General features: G+C 40.0%; 1 protein-coding gene across 2 annotated transcripts in view; it reads left to right on the top strand.

Moving 5' to 3' along the window:
• The first annotated feature begins 1,143 nt into the window (after nt 1–1,143).
• ELAVL4 (ELAV like RNA binding protein 4) overlaps nt 1,144–13,085 on the top strand; it is a 62,705-nt gene continuing 50,763 nt past the window's right edge. For both annotated transcript variants that reach the window (XM_075710209.1, XM_075710208.1), the window contains exon 1: nt 1,144–1,260. In XM_075710209.1, the coding sequence (XP_075566324.1) occupies nt 1,144–1,260 (117 nt within the window). The remainder of the gene's footprint in view (nt 1,261–13,085) is intronic.

The following is a 13,085-nucleotide window of genomic DNA, read 5'->3' as shown; positions in this document are numbered from 1 at the left end:
AATACGTCATAGCAGTATCTTATCAAGTTGTCTTCAAATATGCTTGAAGGTATAGTTCATATTTTCTAACACTCTACCCACGTGTGAATTATTTACGTGCTGAATTTTGTGTTTCCATGAAAGAACACTGTCGTGCTGAACTTAATGCTAATTTTGTTTCTTCTGCAGTACAGACCATTTCTATGGATGTGCTTTCTCTTTTAATTACACTTTGTTCTCAGAACTGATTGGATTTTATCATTTAGTTAATTTTTGCTGAATGAAATGCTCCTGTGTAAATTTCGAGGTCCCTTTTAAAAAAAAAAAAGGTAAAAGTTAAGTGATTTTTAGGGTTTTTGTGTGGGGGCTTGCTTCTGGGGAGGAAAGGGCATAAAACAGTACAATTTTTTTTTTCCCCTCTTGCTTGATAAGTGTAGGGGGGGATTTATGCTGTATATCACAACCAGCTGCTATTCCAAGAAAAATCTTTAAGATGGTTACTTGAATCTGTGTACACTGCCCACCTGGTGGTTACGGAGTGAACTGTTACTTTAAAGAATAGTTTAAACAACAGCCATGTTTGGGGCAGGCTAATCTTGCAAAGAGAGCAGTACATATAACAGGAGTCTACAGTGTGATAAGGGGAAAATTCAGCTCACTGACTAGATGTTTTAATGTGCGAACTCTAGGGAAATAACATATTGACTATTCTGTTGTGCGCAAGAAAATTGAAGAACCCTTTGCAGACAGAGGGCTTGCAAAGGATTCTTTCTGTTTCTCTTAACCAAAATCTGTGGCAAGATGTTTGAAATCAGCAGGACGCTTAATGCTGCTTTGTTAAATAATGAGGTAATATTTTGTCACTTTTTGTGGGCAGCATCTGTTTTTTCTCCTTTTTCATATGTTTGTGAAGGATTCAGTTTAATCTTATGAAAGTAAGAGATTTGGAAAAAAAAATCATTCTTCAATTTATTATTTTTTCCTTTTGATGCTTTTGGAGAATTGGGTTGTCTTTTATTTGCGGTTTCAATCGGCTGCTGTTGCCTAGGACATTATGCCACGTAAGGCTTCTAAACTGCACAGAGTAGGTAGTTATTAACGCTGAATTGGCTTCTGGTATAGTCCATCTGGGCTCTGTATGAGAGAGCTTGCTAGCGGCTACTGATGCTAAGATACCCGCAACCTTTGGGATGTATGCGTGGTGGAGAGGGGCTCAGTGATATGAGATCACTTCTTTTAAGGGAAACTGTCATTAATGAGTCAAGAAACTGCTCATTTATGGTAAGGAGAGGGAGGGGGGGGGGCTGGGAAACAACCCTGTGATTTCATTTTGATATTGGATTAGCTGTTTAAGACAAGTTTCTTTTTGTGGGGATGGAAGATTGCATTAAAAATGTGCTTTGCTCAGGGGCTTGCTGGCTGATGCTGGAGAGACTGTATTGAGAATCTGATGCTTTACAAATGTCACAACCGTGATGCGGTGGTCAGTCCCTTACCCTGAAAGATAATGGTACTATTGGAAGCACGAGAATAAGGTTGACTTTTTCAACAATAGGATTCTGCCTTTGTCTTTACGGAGAGAGGCCTCTGAGGACGTTTGAGCATTTGTTTTAGTGTTCCTCGGAAAGACTGCATGTGCGGGGTGCTTTTTGGGAAAGTGGTCAGTGTGCAGAGTACCTGGATTTATAGACAGATAAGATAGCTAATTTTTTCAGAGGAGCAGCGTGCAATTATTGTTTCAGAAAAATGGCTGAATCTTTTGATATGCATAACGAATTTATAGTAACAAAGTAGGCTGAAGTTGAAAAGACTTAAAAATAATTTCTGGATGCCTTCTTCGGTGTTATTAACCCCTGAAGAGACCTTACGTAAAAATCTGCATTACAAATATAACTTTAATATTCGATGTATATTTGCACAAGAATGTATGGTAATATACTAGCTCTGTAGCATTTTGATGCCTGTGTGTTCAGTCTAATAGGTCACTTAAATATTTGAGTTAGGAAATCTGTCTTACGAGCTAGTTTAATCTTTACTAGTTTTTACCAAGCTAGAAATGTGCTCAAAAAGATGCATGGTGAGAGAAATCCTCTGCAGCCTTTTACATTGTTCCTATTTTAATTGAATTCGGTGCTCATTCCACAAATAGATTGTATGATGTCTTTTAAATGCAATTTTTCTTCTTGCTTGGTCTGTTTGTAGCTAGATTTTTTTAAGCTTACTATATTTCATATGTTTTATTGGTGTATTTAGTCTCTGTGTGTGTTTAAGCGTGGCTAAGGTTTAAAGAAATTTAAAATGTATAGAATGACAGTTCAGAGCTTAGCAGTTCGAAGGGCATATTTGTACTTTAAAAAAAAAATCAACTTCTAGAACAATTATTATCTGATAACATATTTGAAAAAGGTTTTGGTGGTTTGTAGCCAGATTTTTCTCCAGGAAAGAGCTAAATGAGTTTATAACATGGCCCATCCTAGCTTTCTCCGTTTTTAGCTCATATGTTTGAAAATGCTTGCAATGATACTGAATTTTTAACAAACATATTTGGCTGTTGAAATGAATATGTGAACGGTAAAATTAAATTATTGCTATGTATGTTAATAGAGTAATGCTCAGTCGCTTTAGTTGAGATGAACGTAAATTCAGGGTTAGTTGCAATGACAGGATGCCATGCCTTGTTACTTTGGCCAAAACATGCTTTAGGAAAATAACTCCAAGAAAGAGAAGGAAACGAATGCTTCCCAACTTGTGAGAAATTTTAATAAACTTGCCATGGTTGGGAGAGGGTAAAATACTGCTGTTTGGAAGTGAAGTTTTGTTAGTTTGTCAGTGGCAGCAAGCGGAGGATTAATGAGTGTGCATTGTTAAGTTAAGCACGTTCCCGTCTAAGGCTGGGGGCGGGGGGGGGGGGGGGGGAATTTCTTTTAAATGCCCAAAGTTCACCGTCATTTTATTTCCTGTAGAGCTGAAGAATAATGAAGTGAGGTGGCGAAATAATTCTGAAATACTACCGTTGTTCGAGGGGAGCGCTCTGATAAATAGGTGTGTGCTGTGCCTTAGACAGCGTCAAGTGGCAGCAATATCAAATCCACTTCTAAAAATATGTATTTTTAAAAACCTCACAGGGCCGAAGGAGGGAGAGATGGGTTGATTACTAAAATCAATAGTACCTGAAAATAAACGCAGCTTTAAATGCACGTCGAAGTGCTTTTGTTGTGCCTTTAAGCCTAGAGGCAGATCATTAAATATGCATTTCTCCGGAAAGCAACTGTCGAAAAAGATAAGGTAGTTAAAATACGCCGGACCTGGGAGCTGGGTGCGCAGGAGGTAAGGAGACGTAGGCACTGAAGCATGGCCGAGGTATGACATCGCTGCGGCCGAGGGCCCCTGCGCCGGTGGGGTGGGAAGAGGTAAAAAAAAAAAAGTAATAAAAAATAGAGGGATGCGTGTTGTTTCTTCAACCGGGCCTTAATTACTAGATACAAGCAGCAGTTCAGAAATCTGGTCTCTGTTGTTGTAGAGGTCACCAAATCATTAACATTGTCAATCTGGCGGCGGCTAATTTCAATAGCACCTGATGTCGCAACGCCTCCCCGCGCGGCGGCGGCCAATCAGCGCCCGCCCGGCGCTGACAGATGGTGCCATAAATGGGTGTAGCGGGGGGACGCCGCCAGCCAGTGCCAGCAGGGCCCCGCGCCGCGCCGCCCGCCGCCGCCCGCCGCCGCCGCTCCCGCGCCTCCCGCTCGGGGACAGCGGGACCCGACTCTCCAAAAACAGAGCAAAAATAGACGATTTACTCTCTTATTATTATTATTTATTATTATTAATATTCTCGCTGCACAAACGTCTAGCACTGTGCTTTGTGGATCTCTAAAAAAATAATAATAAAAATAACTCCCTGAAACCTTAGCAAATCTGTAGAAGAGTTGAAGCCTTTCAAGACCCAATATTTGCCATTAAGAATGGTTATGGTAGGTATTAGTAGATTTAAAATCTGATCGTAGCGGGTTTATATATAGAGGTAGATATAGAAGCTAACATACAGATTTTCCCCGAATCTGCATCATTCTCAGTCTGTGTTTTCACATGAATTTAGTTTTCTGCTACTGATTTGTTTGTACATGATCTCTCCCTTCCCCCCTTCTCTCTCCCCCTCTCTCTCGCTCTCTCTCTTTCATATTTAATGTGTGCGTATCCTTTAATAAAGGATGTACTTTGTCATTTTAAGGTAATTGCGATTTCTCTCAGAATAAAGAAAAAAGCTCATTTCTAATGCAAGGCTGGTATGTGGCTAACTGAAATGCAAAAGGAAGAAGAGGCTTTTTTTTTTTAAAGTGGTGGAAGGGGGGGAGTTAATTTCCACATTGACATTTTGGAGATACAAATGCAGAGCAAAATCCTGGGGGGGGGGGGGGGGGGGTGGTGGGGAAAAAAAAAAGCCTCGAGATTGGTAATTTTCTTTTGGTGGACTGCGCAATAGGTATGGTAATTTTAAAAGAGGGTGATTTATATGAGCTTCAGTAAATGCTGCATATTGTATTTCAAAGAGTTTCCTGTCATGACCTCATAAAAAGAGGAGGAGGCTTGTATGTGTTGCAGCGCCTAGTATATGTCGATTTTGTTGCATCGTTGGGCAGCAGCGCTGTAAGAAGGAATGTCAGCTTTTACATAACGCTCTTTTTGCTTTTGACTCTGTGAGGGGCTGTAAGGGTCCATCTTTGTGATCACAGATGGAGTGGAATGGCTTGAAAATGGTAAGTGAACGGGGAGAGCCTGCTCGTGGGGTTTTGTCTTGCTTCTCGTGTGCCTCGCAAATTTCTTTTGTTTGGGGTGGTGGATTGTGAGTCATAAAATAAAATTAGAGAGCCTTGTTTATTTTTTTGTGGGATATGTCTGCCTCTGTGTGTGTGTGTATATATATCTATTTAACGTATCTAACTGTGATGGCACTTCACGGCGTTTCCATTGAACGTTGCATTTCAGTCGAGCGAGGATGGTCTCTGCTGACAGTCACGGTGTCATTGTACCGCGTGTGCCTGGCGGATCAGGCAGCCGATGATGCCTTTTAATCTCCGTTTGTATTACACCAGCCTTAAATACAAACCTATTAATCGCCTCTAAAATTCAGGTATTGCGTTTCCTATGGAGCCGGTGCTGTAGAGGATGGATGGATGGGTGGATGGAAGGGTGTGTTTTTTTGTGTCGGGGTGGGGGCTGGGGGGAGAGCGGTGTTGTTTTGTGCTTTTTTAAATGCCGGGAGAAGTCAAAGCCATTTATGTGAAAAATAGTATTTCTATTTTTAGACTATATTCTCCTGGCAGAGGAGCCCGGACGTGCTTGTCTCGTCCCCTCTTTTGTGCCTTCCTTACAGATTGTGCAAAATGGCATGATCAAATACAACTGCCGGGGACTTTGGGCTGTGCCGAGCGGGGCGACCCGGGGTGGGGGCTGGGACCAGACCCGCACAATACCCATCCCTCCTGCCAGCCCCACGGGATGCTGGGGGGTGTGGGGGTGTGGGTGCCCCCCCTTTTCCCTTAATTTAACGTTTTGCAGACTTTTGCTGCGGATATTTATTATAACCGGGGAAACAAAGCGACGGTCTTTTCCCATTCTTACAGGATTGTCTTTGTCTAGCTGCTTGTTTTGATGGGTGTAAAACAAATAAGATTAGACTGAGCAGCCGAACTGAAAGCGATAGCTGGGAGGAAAAGCCAATGAAAGGTTGCCGGGGAAACGAGCATAGGGGAAGCTGAGTGGGGGAGCAGGTGGCAATCATGTGGGAATACTGCAAACAGTGTAAAAAAAAAAAAAATCTAAAAAAAAAAATCAGGGGCTATCTCGATTATCTCTGCTGTTCTTTGTGGCAGTCACAACTTTAATTATTCTTTATAAATAGGTGTTAATTACATTTCTGGCTCAGGCTTACAGTGATTTCTAGAAATCTGGTTTTAAGCATCTGTTCTTTCTCTCCTGCAAAAGAAGGTTATCTTTCTTTTTTTTTTCCCTCCTTCCCCCTCCCTGCTGTGAAATTGTACGTGCAAAAAATTGCAAGGAATCCTGTGAGGCAGTATAAAAAAAAAAATGTAAATTATATTGAATGAAGTTGACAGAGGTATAATAGTGAACTCCCACAGCTGATAGCTTCTGCAAATCATTTCTTAGAATTTTCCAGCAAATGTCCCTATGAGAACAGTAGGTAGAATGAATTTACCCTAAGCAGTGATTTTGTGTTAAGTGATATTGGTATTTTTACAAAATCAGATGGTTATATGGCAGAATAATCAGTTCAGGGGAGTTCACCATATCCTAGGGTTTATGCACTGAGCAGAATTTACGAAAATAATGAGATTATTCTTCTCTTCGTCTCCAGCCCCACCTTTAGCCACAGTGTATTATATATCTGCTGGAGCAGTATCCGCTTCCAATGTCAGGCTCCTTGTGGCAACTTTACTTTTTAAACTGCAGCTGAATATTTTGCTAATTGTGATGGTCTGTTATTGCAGTGGCAAATAATAATGGGAAATAGCAGAAGTACATCTTTAAACAAGGCTATTGGTGCTAGAAATGTTTAAAAAAGCGTAGTAGACTGGTAAGTGATAGACGGTAGCGTAAAAGATATAAAAATGTGGTTGCCCAGAAAATGCTCATCTATCACACATCAGGAGGCACAAGAGAAGCAAAGCAAGAATATAGAACACGCCTTTCTTTCTGTCTTCAGATTTTCAGATATTTTTACTTTCTTCCTTTCTCTGATGCAGGATTACTTTGAATGCAAATTCAAGCAGGAATGGTAGTGCTTAGTTTAAATATGAATAAAAAGAAATTAAATCCCCCTTTTAATTTGCTTTGTTTTAAGTATTGCTTCTGCTGCAATCCTTTCTGAGAACTAATTGAATGGCCCTCTGAAAACTGCACTGCTCTACAATGTAGGGGGGAATCATGAGGGTGTGCGTGTGTAAAATTCTGTATTTTACAGTCTGTGCATGTGCAGAGATGTATTCTGACATGCATTGTAGTTGTATGTGAGAGTAAAATAATTTTTCTTCTGTCCAAAACAGAGATACTGTGTTCTAAATCTGTTAACTTAGTCATGACAATAAATAAGGGTGCCTTTTATTATACACAGCTGCATTGTTTGTTTTAAGAGTCATCAGCTAGTAGTTACATTTTCATTTTCTCTTCAATTTGGTGTTTCTACAAAGATTTTAAAATAATGTAATCCTTGTTTTATGGCGCACGTGTTCCTGCCCTGATCTTCCTCTTTTCTTTGTTTTAAGATTATATTAATGAATACAGCCTGCATGTACATAGTGACATTTTCTTTTTGCATGTAAAAGATTGCATTGTAGATCCTCATGTAGAAAAATAGCTATTAAGTTAGTGAAATTTAATTCAGACTGCTACAGATAATAAAGAAAGATTAAAATGTTAAAACCTCTTTCTGTTTGGACAGAAGGATGGAGAAAATGTAGTTGTCTTCAGACATGACAGTTTTTTAAAAAAATTGTTGTCTTGGCGAACTACTAGTCGGAAAGGATGAAATTTTACAATTGGGTATTGATGCAAGGTGAACACCAGCCACCAGTTTAAAATCCTATTCCCATGTATTCTACTAATCAAGTTCCCATGTTAGATACAGGGATGCCTCTCCACTGTTGACTGGCTTGGTTGCTTCCTTTGCTTTCTTCCTCTTTCTTAATTTTACCTTTTTGAGCGCTCTCAAAGTGAGCCCGAGCTGTTGTGACAAAGGATGGTTGCAATGAGCTAGAAGGGGTATACTTAAAAATCCCATTTGAATGGGTTTGGAATAGTCTTCATCATCTTTATTTGGTCCTGTTAAATATTGTGACTCTATTGAAAGAAAATCCAGTTGCGTTAATCTTACATATATTTAATGTATTAATTTTTTGGAAATAATATCTTCTAGGTTACAGTGAATTTTCTTCCTCAACCTTCCTACTTGGTATGCTGGGAGTGTACTAATTAAATGCAGGTTATTTTCTGTGTGTAATTGTCATACTGCTGGTATATAACCTAGAGCCACTCCACACCCCGAGGTTTTTTCAAAAGAAATAAAGTATGATTGCATCCCATATTCTGGCAGGGGAATTTGTTGTTTTCTTTGGGAACTTGCACTTTCAAAATAATTTCAGCAAACACCCCAGGCAAGAAATGGGCAGTGGCAGAGAATGTTATAGTGAGAGGGAGAGTGATACAGATAACTTGACAAATCCACTTGTCTGTTTTGGCAATCTGTGTCCACTAGACAACTCATTTACATGCCTGGACACATTAAAATGTACATTTGTTTGTCTGTGGGACAGCTGACTGGATACAGTCCGATGCACTGGCAAATACTGCAATGCAGTATTTTTTTTCAATGTCATTGGGGTTTTGGGGGAGAAGTGGGCGCAAACAGTCTTTTTGCAAGTGAGGCGATGTTAAAAAGCATGGTACCTCTGTAAAGGATAGGCCAGATTTTGCACAATTTGCTCATCTGATGGAAAGTCACCCCTCCCCCATTGCGCTCCTCTCCCGCTCTTTCTGTTTCAGAGTAGGATGGAGGAAGAGATGGGTGCGCTGTATTTTTATGTATGTGTTCATGCATGTGTGTCTTCCCTTCTCATTTGAATGGATACAAGGAAAATGCTGGGATTTGTAGGAGAAGGGAAAGGGCGTTTGCGTAATGTAATACTTTGCAATTGTTTGTGTAAATGTCCAGTTACCAGTAGCGTAGGACTTCCAAGTAACTTTAAAAGCAAGGCACATTTTTCATTTTCTGAAGAATTTTGCAAAGAGAGGGTAACATTTCAATTCATCAAGTACGGTAGACTTAACCCTAATAAAAATAGTGTTTAATGGGGACCTGTACCTCACCTCAGCCTTTGCATTTGAGTGCATTTAACCATTTGAGATAATGTAAAGTGAAGATGTTAGAGAAACAGATATTCAAAGACTGTTTGCTTGCTTGCTTTTTCCCCTCAAATGATCAATCTTTACTTTCTAAAATACTGGAATATTTTAGGTGCTCAGGGCTTTTGTAGGTCACTAGCTTTACAGTAAGAAGAAGAAAGGGGGGGAGAAAAGGTCTCAATGTGTCAGAAGCGGTAATTGTCTAAAATTAGCCATCTAGAAAAGGCAGGAAAGGCTTGGAGGAAAGAGAAGGAGGCACAAATATGTGAAACAGCACTGTGCTAGTCGGGGAGATAATGAGTGATAAATTTGAACTGGTGCAGTGGTGTGATGCCCATTAATTTCTCAGAACCTTGACTTTGCAGGTTTGTTACTCTGTTGTTCACACCTTTAATTATAACCAGTTTTGGATGATAGCTTGGGGCACTGAAGATGAGACCTTTTGTTTGCTGTTTACTTATTTAAGTATTCAGAGTTTGCAATAGCATTGGAACATCAGTGTTAGAAATGAAATACTTTCAGATGAGATTATAATAAGAATGCGATTAATTTTTGCAACTACCTAATATTGTCTTATTTGTAGCATTTACACTGCTTGCATAAATTCATTAAGAATTAGCTCGATAGAACTGATGTTAGGTTGATCTTTATTTTCTGTCACTAATCTGTTTCCCTAACTGTTTTGGAGCTCTTGAGGCATTATCACTTTAGGGCCCCAGAAAGTAGGGAGGAAGCTGAGAGTCTGTCTTACCTATTGTTCTACCTTTGACTGTGTCTTACATGAGGACTTTCACCCCAATCAAGAAGAAAATCTGTAAAAGTCAGGAAATGCTGCGAACTACTTAGGAATCGTTAATTAAATGGGATGGAAAGACAGAATATTAAGAAAAAAATTAATTACAAAAAAAGACAGTTAAACCTTTGTGTCCTCTCTGGAAATGGTTTAGTTGCACAGTGAAATGCAAGCCTGGCTTTGACAATATTTAGAGTCACGATGTATATAAAATTCTGTAGTACGCCTTTGTTGCTAAGGCACACGCAATTGCGTCAGCGGTGCTGTTGTGATGGGAAATTATATGTCCTTGAATTCTGGAAAAAAAATACTTAGTTTCATTTATTTCATTCTTTTAATATTAAATTTTTTATTGCTGAAAAAGCTCTTATACATTATGGTCGGTATTTTTCCCAGTCTGGAGCCGTGCACCAGTATTTTTCAGAATTGGGGTGATAGTGTATTTGATGGCTTTTGAGCATTCGGAACTCTTGGAGGTAAAGGCGATATGATAATGTATGTTTGTTTCAAAACAGACACAAATGACTATGGGAGATGGTTCTGTCATTCGCAGTGCTTCGAGAAGGTTCCGCACGTAATGTGTCTCTGTCCACGTAAGTGATTTTTTGGTGTTGGCAGAGGGCAGTGATGCTACTGGAGCCTTTCCAGTAGTGCAAGTCCTTCAGATCCAGCCGCTCCGCTGCGTGCCTGGGTGCGTTCACCGAGCCGTGGAAGGAAAACTAAACAGCTTCCTCTGGTTTTTGCTTTGAGGGATGTTTGGTGAGAACGTCCCATCTGACCTTCCCTGTACAGACCAAAAGATTGCTGCTGGAGCAGGTAACTGCACCGCACTTGGGCCCTGTGCATTGGCCTGTAATGGCATGCGTGCTGGTTTGGAGTAGCTGATCGTTTTTCCAGGCACTGGGAAGTAGGTACTCCCAGGTTGAGTGCGGTTGATAAACTTTTGTAGGAACATGAGGGATGAAGGAAGCTTGTCCTTCTTATTTTTCCTCCTGTTACTAATTTTTCATTATCACATACTGGAAAACTAGCAAAGACGACAATACCCGCAATTCATTTAAGGTAGATCTGACTCCTCTTGTAATGTTATGTCTTAATTGGCCAGCGAGGATGTGGAATTCCATGAACTGACTCTGTCCCCTTGTCTCTCCCGATACAGATCAGGACAGGTGCCATAAGTCCGTGTTTCTCTACTGCTATTAAAAGCAAAACTGATGTTTGTGACTTGGAGAATTATTATTGTTACACTAAATGTCCTCAGAAGATTTCACATTGGGGATTTTTGTTTAATATCTGGATTAATTTAAACTCTTGATCTCTGTGATGGGCTTAAGGTGTGTGGAAGTCAACCTGTTTATAGTAGTTCTGGTTTGAGACTGCTACAGTAAACCACACAGGCAAAATACTACCAAACCTTTTTACTGAGTTGCATGCTAATCTGGTGAGGAGGCCATGTCTTTTCTCAATCCTTCTAAGCTGACATGTAGACTCCCATAGCCATCAGCAAGTTGATGTTAGATAATATAAAATTCATGACTCAACAGCATGAAACAACCAGGTTTTAAGTTCACTGTGGTGAAGTGTTAATGCGTTCTGCATTTGGATCAGAGATACTTGGGTTTTTTACTTGATTGAAGCGTTTATAAATGTGACTAACGGCTGTACTTGCATTCATCTTGTACTGGTCATCCTTGATCTTTGAATGGTGGTCAATGACTTTTTGCTTTATGATGTACAGAAGAACTTGTGGGCAAAGACTCATCCTGTTATTTCTGTAGAGCAGAAGGCATAGTCACGACACTGTAGAAGCAATAATGCGTGTAAACAAATGCTTCTTAAATAAAAATAGTTCTAATACCATTCCCTGTATATCTTTGTTCCAAATGAAGTTACTGGCAGTAGATGAGTAGGGGGAAGTTGATTTTTAGCAGAAAGCGTGTGCCAGCTATACTGTGGCAATGTTGCTGTCGATTCCCTTCCTGTGAGAGCAGCTGTTCAGGCAATTAATCTCTTTGCTTGATGCAGAGGGTCCTGAAAAATTCAGTGTGCAACTATGGTGGTTCCTGTGGCCGTTTTTAGTGTGACCGTTGATGGGAATTAATTCCCTGATCTAGCACAGTAGCATATTGTTCTTGAGACTGACTGGGCCAGGACAAAATTATCATGCTGTATTTTGTGTGTTCTGTGAGAGATTCCGGAGTGCACTTCAGAATTTGACACTATGTTTGATAATTTATGGAGCATGGTTTATATTTAACTGTAGACACACTAATCCAGGGAAAAAGAGTAGTATATTTTTAGAATCTTTTTTTTATTGTCTGTGCTTATTACCCAACTACGGAAGGAAGTGTTCACAAATGCAGATGCTCACTGGGGTAGGAATTCTTGAGTTTAATTCCCATCATTAGGCTTTGCTATATGCAAAAATGAACATTATTCGTGTGATGTCTTTGTGGTTATCAAGAAGTTTGCAGCCATACATAGCTTGTGGCTGCTGCAGGAGCCATGTTCTCCTTCAGCATTTTGACACCAGTCTGGACCAGGACACCTGGGCTGAATGTCCCAGTGGTCAAGGATGCTTGGATGATATATTAGTTTTAATAATGACACAATGTCACTTCTGTCACCGAGTTCTCCTTTGAGGTGAAACATGTGGATGGAGTGGATCCAGCTCTAAGTTTAAACAGTCTACCTGTGACTGGTGAGTATTGTAAATGAAAGCTGGCCAATAGAAAGGACAGTAACTTGGTTATTTTGACTTTTTAAATATTTGAGTAAGCTGTTCTTATGTGTTCAGGCTGTTAGGACGTTTCTGCCTAGTAATCCCTAATGCTGCCATTTTTCCAGTTGCCTCTTGACACCTAAGCAAAATGTAATGTATGGATTTTGAGTCAGGACAGCCAGGATGGCCTGGGTCCCACCCATCCACAGGCATCTGTATCTGAGCAGGGGCCGAGGTCAGCAGGGCTCCTCTTGGATGCACTAGCAGAATTGTATTTTAACCAGGAGTTATCCGTGAGCTCGGCTCTTTTTTTTTTTTTTGAGGAGTTTTGAAAGATTTTTGATTTCTTGGTGTTCAGGGTATGTTGATTTGAATGAGAATTTGGTGAATTTGAATGATTTCATTTGGAAATTTTAGGAGGCATCTTAGTAATTGGAATAAGGATGGTGTTTGATTTGGCCTGTGGCATGTTTCCCTTCCTTAGTACAGAGATTAGTAGAGTTTATGTCCATGATAAACCATTAGGATCTGTTAGCGTGACCTTTGACAGATACATGCATATATACTTGGTATTTTGTGCTTTATTGATGAAGAATATATTATTAATCTATGGTAGTGCGTCTTTGAGCTTAGCATAGATGCTTTTATGCATGAGATCATTTGAATTTAAGTATT

Source organism: Pelecanus crispus, chromosome 5 (genome assembly GCF_030463565.1).
Source record: "Pelecanus crispus isolate bPelCri1 chromosome 5, bPelCri1.pri, whole genome shotgun sequence".
Classification (NCBI taxonomy): Eukaryota; Metazoa; Chordata; class Aves; order Pelecaniformes; family Pelecanidae; genus Pelecanus; species Pelecanus crispus.
This window is presented reverse-complemented; position numbering and strand designations above follow the sequence as displayed.